At 40.9% G+C, this 27,026-nt stretch overlaps 3 protein-coding genes across 23 annotated transcripts in view; 2 read left to right on the top strand and 1 right to left on the bottom strand.

Moving 5' to 3' along the window:
* Positions 1–6,752, top strand: part of LOC148775485 (ankyrin repeat domain-containing protein 26-like) — a 32,626-nt gene extending 25,874 nt beyond the window's left edge. The window contains exons 13-17 of the mRNA XM_088844266.1: positions 1,662–1,827; positions 3,064–3,292; positions 3,605–3,662; positions 5,934–5,979; positions 6,212–6,752. Coding sequence (XP_088700392.1) covers positions 1,662–1,703 — 42 coding nt within the window. The 3' untranslated portion in view covers positions 1,704–1,827; positions 3,064–3,292; positions 3,605–3,662; positions 5,934–5,979; positions 6,212–6,752. The remainder of the gene's footprint in view (positions 1–1,661; positions 1,828–3,063; positions 3,293–3,604; positions 3,663–5,933; positions 5,980–6,211) is intronic.
* On the bottom strand, positions 11–26,981 carry LOC148775484 (ankyrin repeat domain-containing protein 26-like). Of its 2 annotated transcripts, none has more exons than XM_088844270.1 (4): positions 26,855–26,981; positions 15,739–15,972; positions 13,980–14,132; positions 11–568 (listed from the first exon to the last, which is right to left on the bottom strand). In XM_088844270.1, exons 2-4 carry the CDS (start codon positions 15,961–15,963, stop codon positions 554–556), a joined length of 393 nt encoding a protein of 130 aa, XP_088700396.1. In that variant the 5' UTR covers positions 15,964–15,972; positions 26,855–26,981; the 3' UTR covers positions 11–553. The 2 variants fall into 2 exon arrangements, with proteins under 2 accessions (XP_088700396.1, XP_088700395.1); XM_088844269.1 differs by lacking the exon at positions 11–568 and adding an exon at positions 7,072–7,159.
* Positions 19,760–27,026, top strand: part of LOC148775483 (ankyrin repeat domain-containing protein 26-like) — a 131,835-nt gene continuing 124,568 nt past the window's right edge. For 7 of the 20 annotated variants that reach the window (XM_088844212.1, XM_088844213.1, XM_088844217.1 and 4 more), the window contains exon 1: positions 24,091–24,735. In XM_088844212.1, the coding sequence (XP_088700338.1) occupies positions 24,503–24,735 (233 nt within the window). In that variant the 5' untranslated portion in view covers positions 24,091–24,502. Of the gene's footprint in view, positions 19,956–24,081; positions 24,736–27,026 lie in introns of those variants that run through there. The other 13 variants (XM_088844221.1, XM_088844219.1, XM_088844222.1 and 10 more) reach the window with 6 other exon arrangements.

Below are 27,026 nucleotides of genomic sequence, written 5' to 3'. Positions count from 1 at the left end.
TTCAAATTAGCAAAAAGTCTTTGTACTTCAGAAAAAGGCTTATGGGATTAGAATCCATATTTATAAGATTTATTAATTAGAGTCTTATTCTCACAGTCTTCTTTTGGGAGACATTTATTAACTTAGCCCTAGATAACTCAATACAGTATCCCTCAAACTTCTTTAAAATCCTGGGACATTAAGATGGGGAAAGGAGTAAGAGACATTCTACTAAGACAGTCTACTAAGAGACTACTACTACCTGTAGTCATTTTATGAGGAAAGATAGAAAAATATTATTGTAGAACAATAAAAGAGTGTAAAATCAAGTACAATTGTTGTGTGACAAAGATGATGACAGTGAAGAATATAGTTTGTGATTCTTGGTGGTCTGAACTTCTTTCTTGATTCTCTGAGTAATCCCTGGTCCTACATTCGACAATACAGATACCATTGTATTTATTTGATCCTGGGTTTGAGTTCGGCTGTGCTCAGTCCACTTTCTTCATTAGCAAACGGTATCATTTTATTCTTGAAGACTGATGATCTTCCATCTGAGCTGGAAAGTGCAGCTTCAAAATGTCTGCATCTGGATGCAAAAAATCAAGTTTTTCAACAGGAGTTATTGTGAAACTAATGCAAAAGAAATGTAAAAAACTAGAGAGAAGAAAAAGAAGTTGGAGCAAGAAGTAGTGACCCTCAAAAGTCATATAGAACTGAATATGATAGAACACAGTCAAGTAGAGCACTATAAACGGGAGATTGAAGAAAGGGCGAGACAGGATCTCGTAGAGAAATGAAAAGAAGTCAACCCATTTTTGCAGGTTAATTTGTTGATCTGTCATGTGCTTGAATTCACTTTCACTGTACATTACATTTTGATGTATACAGTTTATGTGTTTCCTCTACCTCCCTTAGAGCAGTTAGTTTTTTAGATTTCTGGAAGGAAGGGGGGCACTTGTTTTCCCTTTAAATATTTCAGTTTCCATCACTGCTGCTGCTAAGTCACTTCAGTCGTGTCTGACTCTGTGTGACCCCATAGACGGAAGCCCACCAGGCTCCCCCTTCCCTGGGATTCTCCAGGCAAGAACACTGGAGTGGGTTGCCATTTCCTTCTCCAATGTGTGAAAGTGAAAAGTGAAAGTGAAGTCGCTCAGTCGTGTCTGACCCTTAGCGACCCCACGGACTACAGCCAACCAGGCTCCTCCATCCATGGGATTTTCTAGGCAATAGTACTGGAGTGGCTTGCCATTGCCTTCTCCGAGTTTCCATCACAGTTATCACTAAATTGTCCTATCAGAATGATTCTCACTAGAGAATCCTTTTACTTATAAGACCAATGGTATAAAACAAGACCATTAGGAAGAAAAGACAATAGTGTGGTTTAAAACTGGTACCATCCTCTTGAATTATTCTTAAGTTGTCTTGTTCAGTGTTTACAGTGTTAAGTTGATCCTCTTATTGTCAGATTATATAGGTACTACTATAACAGTGATTCCACTTTAATTTATAATTCAGATTCAATTCACTTCACATTGACGATAATTGTTTGAAACTCCTCCTCTTTTTTTTTCACCTTTAAAATCACTCTCTGAATCACTGACTCAAAACTAAAGGGAAAAAGTATAATTTTCCAGATTAATGATTATTTTTAAAATGTTATCTTTTTCAATTTGCCTTAGACACAAGCTGGATCTCAACAGATGGAACTCAGAATTACTTAGAATCTGCACTGTCCAAAATGAAAACTTGGGAAGAAGATTCTAATAAAGCAGAGTTGGAAAAATATAAGCAACTCTACCTAGTAGAATGTGAAGTTAGAAAGTCATTGCAAGATAAACTAGACAAGTAAGTCAAAACACAGAATCACAGAAACTAAATTTAGTTCATTAATTCCTCTCTAAAGCCTAATTTTTATCGAGTGGGGTACATGAGATTAGTAGGAAGTGAAAGCTAACTAGATGGTCACTGCTTGGGGGGGCCTGAAGACAAACTGTTAGTACTATATCAAGTTTTCCCACACTATGTAAAGGCATACTTACTAAATAGGGGGAAATTAACACATGGGTTAAAGGCAGGATAAATCACAAAGTGGCTAAAAATAATACGGTGACCTGACTGAAGGTGTGTGTGGAGAATGGAAAGGGCAGATCGCACCTGCAATGCTGAGTCCAGGTTTCCCCACCGTCTGAAGGCAGAACATTCCTAGGACGCCTTTCATAAACCCAAACAGCATACAGCAAAGGAGCAGATACGTGAGGGCACATTCTGCTAGTCGATGCCTAAAGTAAGTGTACACACGGGAAGCACAGGTGCTCAGAGAGGGTTCAGGGCTGTGGAGACTTGACGCTGGGACGTGGGCTGTGGCTCCCAGGGAAGGAGCTCGGTGGGGCCGGTCTCCCTGCTTGGGGAGCGCGAGGCCGCTCACTGTAAAACGTACCCTGAACACTGTTTAGAGTTTTGGCTTTTTAAATGAGACCAGGAATTGTCTTCAGATTTCTTTTTTTTTTGATCATCAAAGAGGTACTGACATAGGCCCTTCTTAGAAGTGAAGTAACATAAAGTGAACTTTGGAAAAGCAGGGGATACTTGTAATTGTTCTTGGGCTGTTTTAGCTCTTTTCAGCCTCATCCTTTGACTTTCTCGTCCTCCCCTTGAGGTTGTGGCTGTAAATGATACCTCAGAGCCAAATGCTTAATTTGTCCGAGGTCACGAGTGAAACATGTATACGAGGGTGCTGAAAGCAAATGCCTGAAAGTGGCTTTGTGGGATGGCGTGTGTCTTCATCCCGAACTGTTTCCTGGAGGCAGGTGTGTCCCAGAGGCAGCAGGTGTCACTGTGAGGCCACCTCCCTCTCTGGCGCCCTTTCTCTCCGCTCCCAACTGTGACTTGTTACTTGAGGAGCCCCAGACACATGTGTACTTCTTTAGAACAAGGTTACAGCTATCACTGTTTACAGGAGGTCTGCTCTGTGTTTTCAGTGTTCAAACAGTTTAATGGGAATCCATTTACTATATGGCAACTTAAAAAATCCAGATAATTTAGGGAAACATGAATGAAGTTGGTGTTTTCCATCTTCCCCAGGACTAATGAGAGGCTGGCAGAGATCAGCACCAAACTTCAGGTGGAGAAAGAGCAGAACAAATCATTACTCAGAACTCTTAGCACGAGGCCAGTCCTGGAGCCCCCTTGTGTTGGAAATTTCAATAATCCTTTAGTGCTCAATGGAAGTCTTACTCCAAGAGCAAACGGAGGGTTTTCTACCTCAATTCCACGCCCTTCAAATAACAGCATGGAGACTTACTTGACCGAGGTTAGTTCTATTATCTTTTTTCCACTGGGTTTCAGATTTCTGATATGAATGATCCTTGTTTTTAATTTAGTGAACTTCTGAGTCGCTTATTTGACTTAATGAACACTAAGTAAAAACCGTCATTAACTGTGCTAATCAAGGAGACATTTAATGATTTTTTTGGCCTAGATCTCTCGTTTTTAAGAGATACGTTTTAAAATTCTTGAAAAGCTGCATTGAAATTCTACCTTAGAAATGAAATCTTATTGCCTACTAACTGAAAGTATACTTTAAAATGTTTCACTTACTTTCTAATTGATTTCCCTTTGGCAGTGGTTCATAATCATTTCCGAGCTCTGTTGCACCCACCGCAGTTTATCGACCCTCAAGCGTAAGTGAATCACTGGCATCTAAACACTAACCACATATGGATTTTTTTTATTTGAAGGACTCCTAGATAAATCCTTTTTATGAATTAAACAAACTTGTAATACTAAATCAAAAGATTAATTTCTGGTTTTAGGTTAACTTTTTTTGTTATTTTCTTGTGCAAGAGTACGTCTTTAATTGCTGTTTTACTTCTCGAATTTTGATTTAAATTTCTAAAAATTATCTTGCTAAACAGTTGTAGAATGTTTATAAACTTGTAGTTAGATCAAATATTTAAAAATTGTAAATGAAGCTCACTTTATCTCTATCTTGACATCACCTGGATGAATGGTATCTAAGATAGCGATGATGGGGAGTCTTTAAATTGCAATCAGTTTTCATTGTGGTTAAAATATCCATTTCAGTCAGTGCACAGGGTTTATCGTTTTGATAGTGTTTTAGTGATGTTGGTGATGCAGAGAAAAGTAGCCCTTGTTAAATGCAGTCTCAACCAGTTTTCTCATTTGACTTCTTGCCATCATAGAAGAGCAATCTAAAGTTTCTTCGACAGCATTGCAGCTACGTTGGGTCTTAGTACTTGAGAGCCGTGAACCTGGAGGACGTGCTTTAGCTGTGCAGTCACAGTGGACCTCCAATCACTTCATCCCAAGTCAGACACTTCCCCACGCAGGCCTAAGAGGAGGAAGCAGATGCTTGACCCCCATCCCAGGGGCAGGCTGCCTTCTGCACACCAAAGTTCACAGTGTTGTGGGCACATCCATCTTTTCAAAGAAGAGATTTGGAACCAAACAAGCACTTCCTAGTTCCTTGTCCAAACTCACCCATTAGGTAAATCTCACTTCTCATGAGGAGGGTAGGAGTATAAGTCCTCCCCTTGAAACTTCAGGCTGAGGAAATGAAGTTCAACTGTAATTTCTGACCGGATTTAGATTATAGTTGAGATCACATGCATATTTTTTGTATATGCAGACAAATGATGAGAGCTTTGGATAGAAGTATGCTAGACAGTAAAGAGAGATCTGTTGTGTGTTTTAAATTTTGTTCTAAATAACCCAAAATGCGGATAATTCATTGTTGACTGATTTTAGTTAACCAGTTTTTATCTGGAGGAAATGAACATCCTTTTAAGGACGAATCTCTTCAGTTTTGGCCTGCTTGAGTCAAATAAAGATTTTCTCCTTCAAGTTCCCTGTCCTGTTCTTAAAAAATATTTATCCTTTCTAAATTAACTATATCGATGGCTACAAATAGGAGTTTGATACTGATTTATTTTTATTTTTGCATTTAAAGCACATAATTTAGTTAGAAAGTCACATCATGCCACAGGCATTGTTTAATTATATAAGAAGGATTTACATATTCATTTTGTCTATGTTATAGTTAAAAATCTGTGTGTTTTTTCTAATCTGAGGAAGTAGCTGGCATAGCACTCAGTAAGAAGGCCATTGGCTTTGTTCCTTCTTTTGTAGAATCAGGATCTGAGTAAATCAATGAGTCTCATACCTTACAAAACATTTTATCTTCAAAGAAAACAACATTTCTTTAAAAAAAAACTTCTGTGTGGAACGGTGTTATATAAAATGGAGACAAGTGTAGAACCGTTTAGCTAAAGAGTGGCCAGAGCCCCTGCAGCTGTGACTTCTCTGTTCCTCAACCCTGCAGTGACCCCTGTGGGACCTTCCCCTTCTAGGGGACATAGTTCGGAAGCTAGCAGTTATGAGAGAAACCTTCTCCCTAAACACCTTTAGAATTAAATCTTGCTGGTACATTGTTTTCTTGTGTACAATTTTCTCACTTTTCTGTGTTTTCGTTAAATGGAAAAGTTTAAAGAAAATCGCAGATGTGTTCTCCTTAATAACATTCAACTCAAACTACTTCCTCCATTTGAACAGGATCCTCACCTGGAAATCGAAATAAAGTCTCGCAAGTACATATTTAGGCCAGGAACTTTTAGGGGAGAAGATATAATCTTGTGGGTCATTCCGAGGATTATGGGTCATTCCCTAATTCTCTGAAATTATGTGTACTTGATAGACTGATATTTATTGTTCTTTTTATCAGATTAATCTAAATAGCATTCCATATATATGTTCTCTGTTATCTATAAGCAGAATAAGTAGGAATCATTTTCTTTTATTTATGTGATTTTTTTTCTACTGAAGTAATCTTCAGGTTAGGTCTAGTCTCTAAAAGTATTATTTAAAAGTCACATTTAATAAGTTATAAAAATATAACTTGTTTATCTTAAAGATAAATATTTGACTTATTTCAGATGTGGCAGGAGTTGGACAGGAGGATAGCTAGAGAACTAAGAGAAGGTATGTTGCCAAAACGTATGAATTAAATTTAGACATTGATTTCTGAAATACACTGTAAACAGTAAATAGCATCTCTTTCCAATGTTTAGATAACAGATGCTATGTTAAATACTTTTTATACATAGCTAATGAAATATGTGAAAGCATGAGCAGTCATAGTGAAAAATATTCATCATGTCCCATAGCTTGAACAGCAATCTCTGAAGGCCTATGTATTTCTTTTTATTTCTAGCTGTATCCTTCTACTTCCTCCATCCCTGTGGAGCTATCATCCTACACCCTGACACTATTGTCGGAAAACGTGGAGTTCATCAGCTTCTCAAGTGTCTGGTAGTGGTTAAGGCTAGGAAACCCAGACTCAAGCAGTCACGTTTATGTAGCTGTCACTTGGTGGGTGACTTTAAAATTTCTCTGTCACTGAATATATCACCAGTTTATCTTTCACCCTCAGGAAATGCTCCAAACACCCACATCAATCTGGGTCTTGCCAAAGTAGTCGGCCTTATCTCTTTACCACCTTACTCTGCCCCTCAGCGCTGCGTCTAACCAGACAGACTCTAGGATCCCACAGGGGCGCTTCCTCACCGCTGGTCTTTGTTTGTGCTTCCCTCTATCTCTTGTACTTTTCCTGTCCTTCAGGCAGCTACGTACATATCACCTCCACCAAAAAGCTGGCAGGATTGACACAAAGCTGGCTGCCCCTCCTGAGTGTTCCTTGTGCCATCTTTTATATCTTAGTATTTGTGACTCTGTGTGGAAATTGCCTGTTTGTCTGTTCTCCAGTTTAGGGCATAGCATTTTCAGGGTGGACTGGGTCACCTTCATCCTGTAATTCCAGTGCTTCTCACAGCACCTTTGCAAAAAGTTATTGAGTGAATGAATGAAGAGTGAGAAAACCAGGAGCTCTGATACTCAGCCCCACGTGCGACCATGAGCAGATTATAAAATTGTAATCTTGATTAGTATTTTGTGTTGTGTCATCTGTAGATATATTTCATTTTACAGAATACTAGGAAAGGTCTCAGGGTTTTTTTGTTTTTTTACTAATCTTAGTTAGCCCAAGTATTTTAGGTAAAAAATATAATTCTTTCCTTTTCTTTCAGCTGACGCTCAGTTTGCATCTGATGCCTTTAGAGTGTCTTCTCGAGGATCTACAGATGGGTCAGATGTGTCTGATGACCTAGTTTTGTAAACAGAAGAACAAGATACACAGATTTGGAAGGAAAAACACATGATTTAGAAAAATAAATAGTAAAAGTTTCCCTACTGGAATGTTTCCATCACATTTCATTATTTCCCATTAAACATGCTGCTGCTGCTGCTAAGTCACTTCAGTCGTGTCTGACTCTGTGCAACCCCATGGAGCCCACCAGGCTCCTCTGTCCATGGAATTCTCCAGGCAAGAATACTGGAGTGGGGAGCCATTCCCTTTTCCAGGGGATCTTCCAGACTCTGGGATCAAACCCAGGTCACTTGCATTGCAGGTGGATTCTTTAGCATTTGAGCCACCAGGGACACCCTTTACAAACTCAAACTGAGCCCTAATGCCAGCTGTTTAAACAGCACCCAAACAACCAGACTTGTCATTAATATTTAGTGGTACTGATTGATAGCATTTTTTTATTTTACAGTTTTTATCACTATATATAGACCTAAAGATTTAGATACCGCTGTTATGGCTTCCGTCAATGTTTTGATGTATTACAATTGTTAATAGTGGCATAAAACTTACTATATGTAACTTTAAACACAGATTCATAGGCCTTTCCTCAGGGAGAAATAAGATTTGCCTGAGTTTTTGCCTTTTAAATGAATTAATTTTTTATAATTTTTATTTTTACTTAGAGGATAATTACTTTACAATATTGTGATGGTTTCTGCCAAACATTGACTTGAATTGACCATAGGTATGCGTATGGCCCCTCCCTCTTGAACCTCCCTCCCACCACCTCCCTCCCCATTACACCCCTCTAGGAGAGTGAAAAGGTTGGCTTGAAGCTCAACATTCGGAAAACAAAAATCATGGCATCTGGTCCCATCACTTCATGGGAAATAGATGGGGAAACAGTGGAAACAGTGTCAGACTTAATTTTTTGGGTTCCAAAATCACTGCGGATGCTGATTGCAGCCATGAAATGAAAAGACGCTTACTCCTTGGAAGGAAAGTTATGACCAACCTAGATAGTATATTAAAAAGCAGAGACATTACTTTCCAACAAAGGTCCATCTAGTCAAGGCTATGGTTTTTCCAGTGGTCATGTATGGATGTGAGAGTCGGACTGTGAAGAAAGCTGATCGCCGAAGAATTGATGCTTTTGAACTGTGGTGCTGGAGAAGACTCTTGAGAGTCCCTTGGACTGCAAGGAGATCCAACCAGTCCATTCTAAAGGAGATCAATCCTGGGTGTTCATTGGAAAGACTGATGCTGAAGCTGAAACTCCAATATTTTGGCCACCTCATGCGACGAGTTGACTCACTGGTAAAGACTCTGATGCTGGGAAGGATTGGGGGCAGGACGAGAAGGGGACAACAGAGAATGAGTTGTCTGGATGGCATCACCGACTCGATGGACATGAGTTTGAGTGAACTCCGGGAGTTGGTGATGGACAGGGAGGCCTGGTGTGCTGTGATTCATGGAGTTGCAAAGAGTCGGACACGACTGAGTGACTGAACTGAGGTTGTCATGAAGCACCAGCTTTGGGTTCCCTGCATCATACAGCAAATTCCCAAAAGACACATGTACCCCAGTGTTCACTGCAGCACCACTTACAGTAGCTAGGACATGGAAGCAACCTAGATGTCCGTCAACGGATGAATGGATAAAGCAGCTGTGTATTATTCAACTATAGAAAGGAATGCCTTTGAGTCAGTTTTAATTGACTTTTGATTTACTTTTGGAGACAGTGTTAAAATTAGAGAAAGTTCCTCATGGATAAATAAGACTTTTCACCTTATTTTTACCTATCTACCAATCTATTTTTGCTTTGCTTTTTGGAAAAGTCTGGGAAAAAACTTTTTTTTGGAAAAAGCACCAGACAAACAGACATTATCACAAAACTCCCCTGTCTCCCATATATCTTCCTAAAGTACCATTTATCTTTCCTAAATGTTATTTGTTCTCCCATAAGTGCCTCGCCCAAGTCACCTGTTTTTCAGAAGATGCCTTTTTCTCTTACTCCCTGTCATTTATTAAGTAGAATATCAACTCCCAGTAATTCCATTCATGCTGAAGAAGCTGATGTTGAACATTCTCTGAAGACCTACAAGACCTTCTGGAACTAACACCCAGAAAAGATGTCCTTTCATTGTAGGGGACTGAAATGAAAAAGTAGGAAGTCACGAGATACCTGGAGTAACAGGAAAATTTGGCTGTGGAGTCCAAAACGAAGCAGGGCAAAGGCTAACAGAGTTTTGCCAAGGGAACGCACTGGTCATAGCAAACAACCTCTTCCACGTACATAAGAGAAGACTCTACACATGGACATCACCAGATGGTCAGTACTGAAATCAGACTGATTACATGCTTTGCAGCCATTCAGGTATGACCTAAATCAAATCCCTTATGATTATACAGTAGAAATGACAAATAGATTCAAGTGATTAGATCCGATAGACAGAGTCACTGAAGAACTATGGACTGAGGTTCATGACATTGTACAGGAGGCAGTGATCAGGACCATCCCCAAGAAAAAGAAATGCAAAAAGGCAAAATGGTTGTCTGAGGAGGGCTTACAAATAGCTGAGAAAAGAAGAGAAGCTAAAGGCAAAGGAGAAAAGGAAAGATATACCCTCCTGAATGCAGAGTTCCAAAGAATAGCAAGGAGAGATAAGAAAGTCTTCCTCGGTGATCAATAAATAGAGGAAAACAATAGAATAGGAAAGACTAGAGATCTCGTCAAGAAAATTAGAGATACCAAAGGAACAATTCTTGCAAAGATGAGCACAATAAAGGCCAGAAATGGTATGGACCTAACAGAGCAGAATATATTAAGAAGAGGTGGCAAAAATACACAGAAGAACTGTACAAAAAAGATCTTCATGACCCAGATAACCACAAAGGTGGGATCACTCATCTAGAGCCGGACATCCTGGAATGTGAAGTCATGGCCTTATGAAGCATCACTACGAAAAAAGCTAGTGGAGGTGATGAAATTCCAGTTGAGCTATTTCAAATCCTAAAAGGTGATGCTATTGCAGTGCTGCACTCAATATGTCAGCAAATTTGGAAAACTCAGCAGTGGCCACAGGACTGGAAAATGTCCATTTTCATTCCAATCCCAAAGAAAGGCAATGCCAAAACATGCTCAAACTACCACACAATTGCACTCAACTCTCATGCCAGGAAAGTAATGCTCAAAATTCTCCAAGCCAGGCCTCAACAGTATGTGAACCAAGAACTTCCAGATGTTCAAGCTGGATTTAAAAAAGGCAGCAGAACTAGAGATCAAATTGCCAACATCCAGTGGAACATCAAAAAAGCAAGAGAGTTCCAGAAAAAATCTGCTTTATTGACTACACCAAAGCATTTGACTGTGTGGATCACAACAAACTGTGGAAAAATTCTTAAAGAGATGGGAATACCAGACCACCTGACCTCCCTCCTGAGAAATCTGCATGCAGGTCAAGAAGCAACAACTGGGCATGGAACAACAGACTGGTTCCAAATCGGGAAAGGAGTCCGTCAAGGCTGTGTACTGTCACCCTGCTTATTTATATGCAGAGTACATCATGAGAAACGCTGGGCTGGATGAAGCACAAGCTGGAGTCAAGATTGCTGGGAAAATATCAATAACCTCAGATATGCAGATGACACCACCCTTATGGCAGAAAGCAAAGAAAAACTAAAGAGCCTCTTGATGAAAGTGAAAGAGGAGAGTGAAAAAGTTGGCTTAAAACTCAACATTCAGAAAACTTTAGATCATGCCATCTGGTCCCATCACTTCATGGCAAATAGATGGAGAAACAATGGAAACAGTAAGAGACTTTACCTTTTGGGGCTTCAAAATCTCTGCAGATGGTGACTGCACCCCTGAAATTAAAAGATGCTTGCTCCTTGGAAGAAAATATATGACCAACCTAGACAGCATATTAGAAAGCAGAGACATTACTTTGCCGACAAAGGTCTGTCTGGTCAAAGCTATGATTTTCCAGTGGTCATGTATGTATGTGAGAGCTGGCCTATAAAGAAAGCTGAGCACTGAAGTATTGATGCTTTTGAACTGTGGTGTTGGAGAAGACTCTAGAGAGTTCCTTGGACTGCAAAGAGATCCAACAAATCAATCCTAAAGGAAATCAGTCCTGAATATTCACTGGAAGGACTAATGCTGAAACTGAAACTCCAATACTTTGGCCACCTGATGTGAAAACCTGACTCACTGGAAAAGATTGATGCTGGGAAAGATTGAACGCGGGAGGAAAAGGGGACGACAGAGGTGAGATGATCACATGGCATCACTGACTCAATGGACATGAGTTTGAATAAGTTCCGGGAGTGGGTGATGGACAGGGAAACCTGGCGTATTGCAGTCCATGGGGTCTCAAAGAGTCAGACACGACTGAGCAACTCTCACTTTCACTTTCTCCAGGGGCTCTTCCCAACCCAGGGATCAAACCTGGGTCTCCTGCATTGCAGGCAGATTCTTTACTGTCTGAGACACCAGGGAAGTCCAACCGAGAGACCAAGACATACAAAAGGAGAAGAGGCCTTGGGATTTTCTTAGAAGTTCGATAAAGAGGAACCTGGCTTAGGAAACATGACTCACCTAAAGACAGAGGTCATTGCTGTTTGTAATTGGCGTTGTCTTTTGCCTTCAAAACAACTTGGTATTTCAGGCAGACGGCATGCCAGCAGAAGTGGTCTTCTACACAAGTCACAGGGAACTCACTCTATACCGTTGCAAGGGGCAGTAAGGGGGAGCATGAGGCCCAAAACACACGTGTCCAGTACTTCAAAAACGTTCACTGGCTCCACTAACCAACTAGTACTTTTGTACTTTCCTCCACTTACAATAATTTGTAACTTACTTCCTCTCTGTACTATGCAGTGGACAATGACCATCGGTTAAAATGCAAATAGCACCTCCTGGACAGAGTGGTACAGAACATTACACGACCGTCAGAGGAAGGGGAAGTCACTGCCATGGAACTATTACCCGACTGCTAAATGAAAGTTCTGAATCAATTCATTCCCAGCAACTGTTAATGCCTAGCAAGTACTCGGATGAGAAGATGAAGGTTACCAGATACGGATATCAGAGAAGCCATCCCCAGAACCTGAGGCTGGGAAGATTAGAAATCCACTGGGGCCTGAAAGGCAAGATATCCGTAAATCCCACTTCTGGCTGCATAATGAAGGAAGGCAAATTTACATTTTACTACCAGAATCGGGGGAAAAAATGAGCATTTAATTGAACAATTCTCCTCTATTAGATGAAGCACTTTCAATTTTACATTTAATTACGTAAAATACACGTCAATAAAAGTTTTACTACACCAGCATCTCCAAGAAGAAATTATCCGTACGGATGAAGTACTTAGTTATATCCTATCAATTGTTAAGCTAAACTACTTTCCATTTATGCAAGACAAGCGCTGTGCATATTAAGAAATATTCCCTGTTAGACTAATGTATCCTTAGACAAGATTCTCCCTCGTGAAAAAATGACAACAGTGTACAATGAAGGGCTAAACTGTTCTTCACAGACTAGACGACAGGGCTGAAGAGAAAAGGCTCCATGAGAGCTGGACAGTCAGGAAAGCTCTGGAGGAGGAGAGACTGGGCACCAGGTCTGAATCAATGGAGAACTACCCAAGAGGAACAGAAACTGTGAAGACGGCAGGACAGTCTGAGCAAAGGCCAGAAAAGGAGAAAGCAGCCAGGGAACTCTGAGGACAAAATCCCACCACGGGGAAATAAAAGCATGTCCATCCGGAAACGTGCAAGTCAGTGCTCACAGCAGCATTGTTCGTAGCCGCAGAGGGGAAACAACCCAAATCTCCAACCACTTACGAATGGACAAATGGCTTAGCCACATACTGTTTCTTGTTTGACAGTCAACAGAAACGGAAGGACTGGTACGTGCTATAACATGGATGAACCGCGGAAACACGACATCAAATGAGAAAAGCGAACCACACAGGAGCACACACTGTGTGATTCCATTCACGTGAAAACCCAGAACAGGCTGTCTACACAGACAGATATTAGACTGGGGGGCTGCCTGGGGCTGAGGGAGATGAGGGCGCCATAGGTGGTGGCTAAGGGATGCAGGGTTCCTTTTGGGGGTGATGGAAATGCTCTAAAATTGACAGGTGACACCTCTCTAGACTAAGAGATACTGAACTACACACTTGGAATGGGTGAAATATACGATACGTCAATTACATCTCAATAGCTTTTAAAGAATCCAAAGGCACTATCTAGATAATGTTCTTAGTTCTCTATTTTTGATGTACCTACTATACTCCATCTGTGTACCTCCATGCTTTCACAATGTATCTAAAATGAAAAGAAAAGAAGGCAATGCCTAACTTCAACTGGTTTGCATAATACACGTTCTGCACAAGTTATTCTGAAATGCACAAAATAAATTTATACAGAACTCCACAGCCATTGACAAAAGTGAAGATAAGAAATGATAATGTTCTGGAACATTCCATTAAACATTATCCTCTGATTTTATCTGGCTTGCCTCATCATGGTAATACAGGGATCACAAAATAAAATATTGTTCAATAAGAAAAAAAAGTCTCTCAACTTGTGTGAAGAATGATGCACAATTCTCCACTTTCCTAAGGGCATATAATACATGAAAAATATATATATCATGCAAATGGCAGAATAAAAGTCAGAGTTTAAGAAACGAGTGGACTTAAAGAATAATAAAATTATAGTAAATTACTAGTAATGAAAATAAAAAAGAAAGCTGTCCATGAAAATGAGCATCCTAATGCAGTTTATCCTATGCGTTAACTGTCGACACATTGGCTTTCACACATACCTGACTTGGGGGCTGAGGTAACTTGCTCCTTAAATCCCGTGCCTCAGCTTCCAATCTGGCACAATGACGTGACGTGACGTCCAGGGACACCTCCAGCGCAGACTGCTTTTTGAAGCTGTCATACACTTCTTGTTGAAGGTATCTCACCACTGCCTAAGAAGACGCTTTGTCATGAGTTTATCAAATCACTTTACTATGACGTTATGTTAGTAACAGATAACTCCAACATAGGTACTTTGGAAACTATCACCACGGACAGCAACTCACCTTCTTTTCTGCCTCCCTGAATGTGGTTACAGACCCAGAAGGGCTCCCCACCAGCCTTCCTGATATTAAGTTCCTCAGACGAAGGAGGCAGGCCCACTGTCCACACCCTGCCCCTCCTGATAAACCTGCAGAGCTTCACCACCTCACCTCCAGGACAAAACAGGCGTGGAGGTGGGACAAGCGGTGGGAAATTCCACACTGTGGAAACTCTTTATTAGAGGCTTCCATTAACATCGGAGATCTTCACATATTCAATCCCATGCTCAGATCTTTCCAACAGATTCCTTCCTCAGCAGAAAAATGAGGCCATTCCCTTGCTGCTGATCTGTTTTATATCTAGTCGTGTGTCTATGTTAATCCCCAACCCCTAATTTATCCCGCCTCCCCACCTTTCCCCTTGGCTAACCATAATATTCTGCAGGCATCTACATGGGAAAGGATCTGAAAATGAATGGATATACGTATGCCTATAACTGAATCAACTTGCTGTACATCTGAAACTAACGCAAAATTGTAAATCAACTATATTCCAATATAAAAGAATAATGAAATTTAAAAAATGAGGTTGCTCCCATGCCTTCAAGGAGCCTCGATAACCTGGCGTCCACCTGCCTCCAGGCTGCAGTCCCTACAACCCTCTCCTGACTCACTCCATCCCTGCTGCTCACGAATCCTGCCAACCTTCATTTTTATTGGCCAAACCGGTATTCAAATGACAGCAATTGATCCTTAAAATGAGAATTATCAGCAAGTTGTTTGCAAACATGTTCTTGGTAAATAGCAGAAATAGCAGTGGGAAGATGAAATCAAGAAGGGCTTCGTTAAAGCTCACCACTTGAGTCCCAAATTATGACTTAATGACAAGTATATTTCAATGAATTCTCAATTTAATGACAACTCTTTTAAAGAGTTGAGAGGCCATAAGAATAAATGATTCAAGCCTGAAATGTTTTCCAAGTTAATTCAAATTGACATGAATAAAACTAAAATTATACCAACAAATATGACAAAAAGGTACGACAAGCTACTGAAGCCAAAGTACAATAGATAACTCATAGCCTCTGGGAAACCTGGACTTGACTGTCAAGGTAATCCGTGTAACTGAAGCTTAATTTCAAAATATTCACTTTAGGTTTGACCGTTTCTTCTATCTGCTTCATCGTGATACTGACATGTGGTCACATGGAGATTAAAATGATTATCTGAATAGTAAAAGAGTAAATTACTCACACCTGTCTATATTAAAAACTTAGAACTTAATCTCTTAACATTTCATAAGTGACACAATGTCTCTACTCAAAGTGAAGCATCTCTCGGGTCTAATTTTTATTTGTTGGACACAAGGTGTGCTTTTAGTCCGTTTCAGGGACTATAGATTCACAGCCTGTGTATTTTTGATATTCAGCTACATTCAACATTTAGCCAGAATTAAGAATCACTTTGAATGTTCCTTCAGGAAGTCTGAGAATTATTTCTCCTTCTGGAGACTTACTTCTCCTTCTGCTTTCTCATTTTCATACTGACATATTCTCTCTTTCAAATGATCACATTCGTTGACTAACTCCTTGTTTCTTTCCTCCAGCATCAGCGCTCGTTTTTCAGTCTCAGCCTGAAGTTTTCTCACGATCTGCTGAAAATGGTCTTGGATGCGAACGACTGTCTTCTCTTTACTGTTGGCTCTCTTTTGTGCATCATCCAGTTGCTGTCGGAGCAACATGTTTTCACTCTGGAGTTGAGATAATGAAGACAATGAATCCATGAAAGGAAAAAGAAAGCCCAGGAGACTTTTCAAAAGCTCAGAACTGGAAAGGCTTTTCTCTGAATTACAACAAACACAGAAAGCTTAAAAGATTTATTGATCAGTCAGTTCAGTCGCTCAGTCGTGTCCGACTCTCCGCGACCCCATGAATCACAGCACGCCAGGCCTCCCTGTCCATCACCAACTCCCGGAGTTCACTCAAACTCATGTCCACAGAGTCGGTGATGCCATCCAGCCATCTCATTCTCTGTCGTCCCCTTCTCCTCCTGCCCCCAACCTTTCCCAGCATCAGAGTCTTTTCCAGTGAGTCAACTCGTCACATGAGGTGGCCAAAGTATTGCAGTTTCAGCTTTAACGTGAAAGCTTCCAATGAACACCCAGGATTGATCTCCTTTAGAATGGACTGGTTGGATCTCCTTGCAGTAGAAGGGACTCTCAAGAGTCTTCTCCAACACCACAGTTCAAAAGCATCGATTCTTCGGCGATCAGCTTTCTTCACAGTCCAACTCTCACATCCATACATGACCACGGGAAAAACCATATCCCTTGACTAGACGGACCTTGGTTGGCAAAGTAATGTCTCTGCTTTTTAATATACTATCAAGGTTGGTCATAACTTTCCTTCCAAGGAGCAAGCGTCTTTTAATTTCATGGCTGCAATAAGCATCTGCAGTGATTTTGGAGCCCAAAAAAACAAAGTCTGACACTGTTTCCACTGTTTTTCCATCTATTTCCCATGAAGTGATGGGACCAGATGCCATGATCTTTGTTTTCTGAATGTTGAGCTTCAAGCCAACCTTTTCATTCTCCTCTTTCACTTTCATCAAGAGGCTTTTGAGTTCCTCTTCACTTTCTGCCATAAGGGTAGTGTCATCTGCATATCTGAGGTTATTGATATTTCTCCCAGCAATCTTGATTCCAGCTTGTGCTTCTTCCAGCCCAGTGTTCCTCATGATGTACTCTGCATATAAGTTAAATAAGCAAGGTGACAATATACAGCCTTGACGTACACCTTTTCCTATTTGGAACCAGTCTGTTGTTCCATGTCCAGTTCTAACAGTTGCTTCCTGACCTGCATACAGGTTTCTCAAGAGGCAGGTCAGGTGGTCTGGGATTCCCATCTCTTTCAGAATGTTCCACAGTTTATTGTGATCGACACAGTCAAAGGCTTTGGCACAGTCAATGAAGCAGAAATAGATGTTTTTCTGAAACTCTCTTGCTTTCTCCATGATCCAGCGGATGTTGGCAATTTGATCTCTGGTGCCTCTGCCTTTTCTAAAACCTGCTTGAACATCTGGGAGTTCACGGTTTACATACTGCTGAAGCCTGGCTTGGAGAATTTTGAGCATGACTTTACTAGCGTGTGAGATGAGTGCAATTGTCCGGTAGTTTGAGCATTGTTTGGCATTGCCTTTCTTTGGGATTGGAATGAAGACTGACCTTTTCCAGTCCTGTGGCCACTGCTGAGTTTTCCAAATCTGCTGGCATATTGAGTGCAGCACTTTCACAGCATCATCTTTCAAGACTTGAAATAGCTCAACTGGAATTCCATCACCTCCACTAGCTTTGTTAGTAGTGATGCTTTCTAAGGCCCACTTGACTTCACATTCCAAGATGTCTGACTCTAGGTCAGTGATCACATTATCGTGACTATCTTGGTCGTGAAGATCTTTTTTGTACAGTTCTTCTGTGTATTCCTGCCACCTCTTCTTAATATCTTCTGCTTCTGTTAGGTCCATACCATTTCTGTCCTTTATCGAGCCCATCTTTGCATGAAATGTTCCCTTGAAATCTCTCTAATTTTCTTGAAGAGATCTCTTGTTTTTCCTATTCTGTTGTTTTCCTCTATTTCTTTGCATTGACCCCTGAGGAAGGCTTTCTTATCTCTCCTTGCTATTCTTTGTCACTCTGCATTCAGGTTCTTATATCTTTCCTTTTCTCCTTTGCTTTTCACTTCTCCTCTTTTCACAGCTATTTGTAAGGCCTCCCCAGACAGCCATTTTGCTTTTCTGCATTTCTTTTCCATGGGGATGGTCTTGGTCCCTGTCTCCTGTACAATGTCAGGAACTTCCGTCCATAGTTCATCAGGCACTCTATCTACCAGATCTCGTCCCTTAAATCTATTTCTCACTTCCACTGTATAATCATAAGGGATTTGATTGAGGTCATATCTGAATGGTCTAGTGGTTTTCCCTACTTTCTTCAATTGAAGTCTGAATTTAGCAATAAGGAGTTCATGATCTGAGCCACAGTCAGCTCCTGGTCTTGTTTTTGCTAACTATAGAGCTTCTCCATCTTTGGCTGCAAAGAATATAATCAGTCTGATTTCGGTGTTGACCATCTGGTGATGTCCATGTGTAGAGTCTTCTCTTGTGTTGTTGGAAGAGGGTGTTTACTATGACCAGTGCCTTCTCTTGACAAAACTCTATTAGCCTTTGCCCTGCTTCATTCCGTGCTCCAAGGCCAAATTTGCCTGTTACTCCAGGTGTTTCTTGACTTCCTACTTTTGCATTCCAGTCCCCTATAATGAAAAGCACATCTTTTTTGGGTGTTAGTTCTAACACTGTTGTAGTTGTAGGTCTTCATAGAACCATAAATGTCTGCTGGTCTTAACGTTTTCATTTTCCTTCAGTTCAAAATACTATGTAATTCTTTTCATTACCTCTTAGATCCCTCTGATTTTTGTTTCCAAATATTGAGAGTTTTCCAGAGATCCTTCTGTGCTCTTGCTTCTTATGATTTGTTAGGTGCATCCAGCGGGACCCTGGGGCTAGGGCTGGTTATTTCCTGCCTTGGAGGCAAGACCTTACTGACTACACCATTCATTCTACTGTAAGGAGAAGTTTTTCTAGCCAGGCTGATGAGAGTAGATGGAATTCCTGGGACTGAGTGAGCTCCGGGCACAGGCTCCTGTAGTCTTTGCAGATGGTTTCTCCCTGGTCTCAGGTGGTTTCTCCCAGATGGGCGCTGTTCGCTCCTCTGCTGAATACCCGAGGGGGCTCCTCCTCAGATCTCCAGGGTCTTTTTTTCTGTTCCACTCTCTCCTCTCCGCAGTTCTGCTCTGTGATCTCTGCCCATTTTGGTTTCACCAGACTGTCAGCTTCATCATCTCCTGTCAGGGAGTCTGGCTGACTCAGCTTCTGTTCCTTCTCCCCGTGGTGGGGCCTGGAAATTCTCTCCTTAGGGTAACCTCCTGTGTTTCCAGGATCGTTGTCCTTCAGTCCCTGAAGTCCTTTGTCATGAAAACCATTGTTTAATGCATTTTGTCGGCATTGTTTTTGCTCGCTCCACTCAGGAAGGTAAATCAGTAGCTGTTCCCTCTGTCTTGGTTAGAAACATGTGGCAGCTGGAGAGTGTCCACAGGGTTGTTCCTCCTGCTCCGCTCACTCCTTGCTGCTCATCCTCCATTTCTCAGTGACATCTCTTCCCCAGGGAAATTTTCCTGGACCCAATCTATGTCAAGTTCTGTTATGTGATCATAGAACTCTCTTTACTTAGGGTATCTCTCAGAGTTCATAATTATTTTATTTGTCTTTCTCGTCTACTAGACTTCAAGCTAAACAAGAGCCAGGGACGTCTGTTTTATCTGCAGAGCTAGAATCATGTCTTCCACATTATAGACACTTAATGCTTGTTCAGTGCGTGGTGTGTGAACGTGAAAGGCATAGTCCTTTCTACTCAAAAATTACTCACATTAATTTTTTTGTTGTTTCTATCTTTGTTTTCTTCATCATGCAGATTCTGTTAGCTTGTTCAAAATTCAGGATGCAATTCTTTCGCGTGAAATGTTAGTAGGTTTTCAAAGAAGCCACTCTGAACTACTTAGAGGAGAATTTTACAAAATGAAAAGTAAGGTTCGTGGGCTACAAAAAGAGCTGTCAGAAACGAAAGAAGTGAAATCACAGTCAGCATCAGAAAGTAGAGTGGAAACAAGAGCTCAGCAACTTGAGGTACTGTACATCTCGCTTTTAAAGAAATATTTGAACTGTTGTTTCCTTTAATACTGCAGAGATGTAGACGTGTTATTAGGACTAACTTACCCTCTCAGATTTTACAGGGGAGAAAGTGTCACTAGTATTGTGGAGTGTGAAATTCTTAGAAATAATATAGCAGGTTCTTAACAGTGAATGCTTCCGGTAACTTAATGTATATTTTTCCAAATCGTCATTTTCATGACCATACAGGAGTCTACCATAATGGAAACCCCATTAGTTATTTACTAAATTGACTTTCAGTTGTTTATCACTTTTCTGTATTCTATTTAATACTGCAAGGAACACCTTTTCTATAAATTCATTTGCACCTTTCTGATTATTTGAATACATTTTCTTTAATGATATCGTTATTCTTTGGTTAAAGTATGAGAACTTAAAAAAGGTCTGTGATCTATTTTTCTAAAGTGTTCTTAGGAAAGTTTATTTTACTTTACATTCCCACCCACAGATGTATGAAGTAGCCGTTTTTCTCAAGAGAAAATGAAAACAAAATGTTATGCAGTTTTATTCTTAACCCTCTGTCTGAAAACAGTGATGATTATTAAGTGTTTTTCCTTGTATTCCCCCCACATTTACTGTTTTAAACATTGTGAAGAGGGAACAAAAGTTATTGCAGCAGTGAATTATCTCATGATTTTCTAAGAAGAGCTTTAAATTGTGCAGATTCACCTTAAAGGAAGAAGAGAATAGAAGAAATGCCGATATGTTATATGAAAAAATGAGGGAGCAGTTAAGAAGTAAAGAAGACGAATATAGTAAAGTAGTTGAAGTGAAACAGCAACTAGAACTCACTTTCCGAGCAATAGAAATGGAACTGAAGATTGAGAGAAATAATCTGAATCAGGTAGAGAAATCTTTGGTGAAAATTTCAAATTTTTAACACTATTTCATCAGTATTATTTATAATATCCCCCTTTTAAAAAAATACCACTTTATTTAGTGTTGTTCCATTTATTTAGTGTCATTTTGTTTAGTGTTATAGGAAATTTTAGGTTACTTGTTACCAACAAAAGAAAAGAAATTCAAAATTCCCAAAGTAACAAGGCCGGAAATAAGAATTGTATGATCCTGACATGCTGAGCGCACTTTTTTGAGCAGAGGGAGGAAGAGGTCATGTCAGTCGCTCACACAATAGATCCTGAGAAACCACAGGGTTGAGATTGGTATCGAAACTGGAGGTTAAGCTCTCAGCCCACCTCAGGCAATGGCTCCTTCAGCCTTGACGGACCATTCGTGAATAAATAGGTCTCAAAGAGAAGGGACACTGGGAGGGACTGTGGTGCCTCATTTTACATCAGGTTGCCTCTGGCCTTCAGTCTGGCAGGTGGCTGAGGGTCTTGGACGCCCCTCCCTCTGTGCCCTTCAGCCCTCCAGTCCACCTGCCCCGTGAACAGCTCAGAGCTGGCTCCAGCTTTCCCAGCTGCTTTCTCCCTCACAGAAGAGTCCTCAAGGGCAGGTGTTAACTGGCATCCTCGAGAGGTGCAGGAATTTTTTTCCAGCAGTTGGTAGAAACCAGACACTCTTGAAGTTGGCTGTCCTTCATTCTGCAGAGTTCGCGAGTGGCATCTCAGAGCAGAGGAATTTGCTCCCACACCTCATGTCCCTCTCAAACACGGACTGGGTCCCATCCCTGAGGTCCTAGCTGCAGATCTCCCACAACGAAAAGCTCTCGGGGAGTTCTCGGGAAAGTAGTATTTGTCATTCAAATCCATTTCTCTAGAGCAGTCAGGTAGTGACATACGATGGCTTCATCCAAGGAGAGGCCTTTAATATTTTCCATAGGAATTGATCTCAAATCCTTTGCGACTCTCTTGGAGGAGCCAGCACCCTGATTGTGGTTCAGGCCAGGAAGACCGTGTGAGCTCCACCGACGACTGCGTTACCCGACCACGTCCCTCTGCTCTGCGGTAGCGTGTCTGTCACTCCATGCACATCGTCACCTTCAGTGTCTAAATCAGAGTCCGTTCTTGGCCCCACTGTCATTTCTTTAACCAGTGCCCTGTCAACGACCTTTGCACATCATTTACAGTTTTCCTGTTTGTAAAAACTGCAACATCAGTTGTGAAAACACTTTTGAACACTTCAAAAAGTTGTTTCTTTAGAATAAACTTATAAAAGTGCCCCCCCACACCAAGGAGGGGGGACTCTTGCTACTAATAATAGATACTCTGGGTTTTGGTAATGATTTCACTTCCTCAATTGATTAGGTTAGTTTATCACTTCCCCTGATGGTAAGGAGGAAACTATAGGCAGTACAGAGACCACATTTTGGATGTTATTCTTCTGCTTGTGAGAAAATGAGCACTCTGCTCTGTGAGTGTCCTGTTTCAGTGCAGGGGACTTTTGAAAACAGTGATAGACATGCCATAATACGTATTTAGTGATCGTTATTAAGTGTTTTTCATCGTATTTTCCCCATCTTACTATTTTAAACATTATGGAGAGGTAGTGAAATTTATTGCAACAGCAAATAATCTCATAGTTTTCTAAGAGCTTTCTAAATTTTACCTTATTAACCTATTTACCGTTAGTGTCTGGACCATGAATGAAATAGGAGACTTGTTTTGTATTGATGTGTTTGTCTTAGAGACATGTGGTTTGATGTAAGAGGACTAGTAGAGTCCAAAGACCTGGCGAAAAGGCTGCAGCTTACTCATATTTGTAATTCTTTCCTTTCCAGAATCATTACAGCTAATGAGTTAATTGATGTTTGTAGAAGTGCTTAGTACAGTTGTCAGTAGGTGTAATTCTTGTAATTGCCTATTAAAATGTTAGAAAGTAGTATATTCTCAAGGAAAACCTTTTTGTACAAAATTTAGTCTAGTTATACAGATGGACATGAGTTTGAGTGAACTCTGGGAGTTGGTGATGGACAGGGAGGCCTGGCGTGCTGTGATTCATGGGGTCGCAAAGAGTCGGACACGACTGAGGAACTGTTCTGAACTGAACTGAACTGAAGGCTCTTACTGTGAAGTAGCTATATAAGAGGTATCGGATGCAGTGTTTATAAACCTAGCAAGTGGTGGTGTTTATTGAGTTATAGTTGATTGACTATATTGTGTTAGTTTCAGTTGTACAGCACAGTGATTCAGATATGTATGTATATGTGTGTGTATGTTATATAAATGGGGCTTCCCTGCTGGCTTAGACTGTAAAGAATCTGTCTGCTGCAGGAGACCTGGGTTCAATCCTTGGGTTGGGAAGATCCCCTGGAGAAGGTGGAGAAGGCAGTGGCAACCCACTCCAGTACTCTCGCCTGGAAAATCCCATGGACAGAGGAACCTGGTAGACTGCAGTCCGTGGGGTCGCTAAGAGTCAGACACGACTGAACACCTTCTCTTTCACTTTTCACTTGCATGCATTGGAGAGGGAAATGGCACCCCACTCCAGTGTTCTTGCCTGGAGAATCCCAGGGATGGGGGAGCCTGGTGAGCTGCCGGCTGTGGGGTTGCACAGAGTCGGACACGACTGAAGCAACTTAGCAACAGCAGCAGCAGATTGGAGAAGGAAATGTCTGCCCACTCCAGTATTCTTGCCTGGGAGATTCCATGGACAGAGGAGCCTATAGGCTATAGTCTGTGGGGTCGCAAAGAGTCGGACATGATTGATTGACTAATACACATACACACTCAGTCACACACACACTCACACGTACACACATAATCCTTTTCAGATTCAAGAGGGAAAGGCTACCCACTCCAATATTGTGGCCTAGAGAATTCCATGGACTGCATAGTCCATGGCATAGCAAAGAGTCAGACAGACTGAACGACTATCACTTTCACTTTTTGTGCTTTTCATAAGTGGCCTTTATTGTATTGAAGAAATTTCTTTGCTATTTTATTGAATTTTTTAAAAATCATGAATGGGTTTTGAATTCTGTCAAGTGTTTTCTCTGCATAGTCTTACTTTTAATTCATACTTGATTGTTGGTAGAATTGAGCTTTGAATCCATTTGGTCCTAAGGTTTTAGCTTATGGGAGTTTTTTTTTTTTAAATTAATATTTAAATCTCCTTATTTGTTACTGGAGTGTTGAGTTTTTTCTATTTTTTCTTGTTTTCGTCTTGACAGGGTGTATGTTTCTCAGAATTTATCTATTTCTTCTAGGTTTTCCAACTTGTAGTTTTTCATCAATAATAATGGTCCCTTATGATTATGCTTCTTTACTTCTGAGGTATCTGTTGCAATGTCACTTTCCTCTCTGTGTGTATTTCAGTTTCCTCTCTTTCCTTCTTACCTTAGGTAAGGGTTTATTGATACTGTTTCTTTCGAAAAATGCACTTCCTGTTCGTGCACATGCACACTGGCACATGGGCAGTGTGTTTGGAGATGTTGCTTAGCAACGATCATTCTGGGATGAACGATTCCAAACCGTTGAGCTTCCCAGCTGGGAGGTTGTGGCGGGACGGCTCTGGCTTAACTGTAGCGCTTGTGTTGCGTTTAGGGGACTGTGCAGAGCCAAGGGGGAGGTGAGGTGTGTTTGGAGCCCATAGGCTCTGCGATGAAGAAGATTTGGGGCTACTGGAGGAAGAAGGACTTGTTGCCCTTCAGCTCCTCCATCATCCCGGGGACAGACAGAGGTCATCATGGAACCAACTTCAAGCCCGGGTACCACATCCGAGACAAGGACCTCGGAGAAATCCACAAAGCTGCCAGCGTAGGCAGCGTAGCCAAAACACACCAGGTTCTGTTGCTCGGAAAGAATGGCCTGAACGACAAGGACAAGATGAACAGGTAAGTGGGGAGGAAGGGCCTGGCAGGGGTCCCTCCTGTGAGTTTCCCCTCCAAGGCTCGCAGACACCTTTGTGGAATGCAGCGCCCCAGAGACTTGATAGGCTGCAAAAGCTTTAGCTGGTTTCGGACCCGCTTATAATTCCCCGTAGAGAGCACTTCAGTGGTCGTTTTAAATTTATTTAACTGAATGTCAGTAGTCACAGAACTGAAATAAAATATGAATAGCATCTTTGTTTCTTCTTCTTCCTCCTCCTCCTTTTCATTTGTCTTTATGCATGCGTTAACATGATGTACTCATGAGTAAGAGCTCTCAAGTTCTGTAGCCCTCAAGAAATCTGGAACTCCCTGGCTCTCACATTGTTTTTCTCATGTGATTGATGAAAACTCTTCTTCATGGATGGTCCATTGTGGATATTGGCAGTGGACAGATTTTTGAGGTTGTCAGCATCTTATTTTTAATGTACACATTTTTATACCATAATGTTATATATTATAGAAAACTGCATAGTGAGAAAAATAATCCCCATGACAGGCCAACTTCTGGGTTAAAAATTGTTCAGCTACAATTCAGTATCTGTTTTATATCAGTGTACACTTCTGTGTATATGTTCCTTGCTGAAGGACCTCAGAAGACAGCTTTGAAGTAGGAAGCTGGCTGTGTCTTTGAATAGGAAGACATTTTCTTAGGATATATGGTCTTTCCGTATTTAAACCAAATAAACATATTGTGGTTTTAAAGATTTTGGGTTACACATGCTGTCTTTAATTGTTGTGATGAAAATTGAAAGGTTTGTATAGTAGACAAGATTGAGATATCAAAATTCGCTGGATGACATTTTCTATCAGAAAAGATAAATTATGTGTAGATGGTGGAGAAATAACCTGGTAACTATTTAGAGAAAAGTAACTAGATTTTTATCTCACCAAAAAGTTTCAGATGGAGTATGGATCAAAAATTTTAAATACACAGGGTGAGAAAAGTACTAGAAGAAAACTGAAATTCCTATCTATACATTTTCTGTGTGCTGACAAAGACCTTCTTATTTTTTCTGGTTCTACTGTTTGTTAACCTTAATATTTTTTTTTAATTGGATGGTAATTGCTTTACCATGTTGTGTTCGTTTCTGCTGTACAACATCATAAATCAGTTGTAAGTATACATATATCCCACCCCAGAGACTTTCTAAGAATGATTTCAAAGGGAAGAATTCCTGAGTTTCCTGCGTTTGGGCACCAGAAAAAAAAAGAAATCTGAAAGTTGATTTAAGTGAAGTGAAGTCGCTCAGTCGTGTCCGACTCTTTGCGACCCCATGGACTGTAGCCTACCAGGCTCCTCCCTCCATGGGATTCTCCAGGCAAGAATACTGGAGTGGGTTGCCATTAGCAACCCCCCAAATTTAAAAATCTCTGTAGATCAAGCTATCTGTAGGGAAGTCGGATGAGCAGACAGGGCTTGTCTTTCTGGCACTAATAGGAATGCGGCGCAGATAAGAATAACTTGTCAATTTCAATTTAATTTTGAATTTTTTGTGAGGATTGGTACCCTGTGACAACTTTCAGCCTTTTCAGAAGTCAAGGGAATCTTGGGAATTTCCTGGCAGTCCAGTGGTTAAGACTCACTGCTCTGGGCCCAGGGTTCGCTCTCTGTTGAGGGAACTAAAATCCTGCAAGCTACAAGGATATATTGTCCATCATGGGGATTATAGCTCATATTTTACAGTCACTTTAATGCAGTCTAACCTTTCAAAATTGTGGGTCACTGTGTAATGCACCTGTATTATATCATAATGTATAACATACATCATCTCTAAAGCAACCTTAGACAAAAACACCTCATGGGAATTAGACCAACAGGAACAATGAGAAATGAACAGACAAAAATGCTACAGTTTATAGTTGTAAAGACTGTGAGTTTTAAATTATATTCCAATGTCAGAGACGTTAAAATGTGAGAAAATGAGCATATTAGAATCCTCAAAGTACAGTGTTGTCTCTAATCCTCAAAACAGGTCTGCAAAGGAGGTGTAATGTCCTTTGACTTCATTCAGATGTTGTCCTTGTGAGAGAGTAGGAACAGTAGTAAGTATGGTAACATAATCTAAGAGTTACTAGCTGTTACCTGTGCGAGGAGCCGTTCTGAACCCTGTGCATGGATCTCAGTGAGGCATCGCAGCGGTGTCCTGTGGGATAACTGCTACTCTCTCTCCATTTTGCTGATGAGGAAACTGAGGCACAGAGAGGCTGAGCGGCAGCTCCTGAGTGACAGAGTGAAAGTCAAGGTCAGACCCACG

The sequence above is a fragment of the Moschus berezovskii genome, chromosome 15, assembly GCF_049115385.1.
Source record: "Moschus berezovskii isolate FMDL1 chromosome 15, NW_MosBer_1.0, whole genome shotgun sequence".
Taxonomy (NCBI): Eukaryota; Metazoa; Chordata; class Mammalia; order Artiodactyla; family Moschidae; genus Moschus; species Moschus berezovskii.
The sequence above is the reverse complement of the archived record's forward strand: the minus strand, read 5'-3'. Positions and strand labels throughout refer to the sequence as shown.

Bases quoted from the DNA above. Each gene is read 5' to 3' on its own strand.
- LOC148775484 (XM_088844269.1), bottom strand. From the start codon at position 15,963: ATGTTGCTCCGACAGCAACTGGATGATGCACAAAAGAGAGCCAACAGT. The intron at 14,133-15,738 runs GTAAGTCTCCAG...GCGTCTTCTTAG, and splicing joins ATGAGAAAGCAGAAGGAGAA to GCAGTGGTGAGATACCTTCA.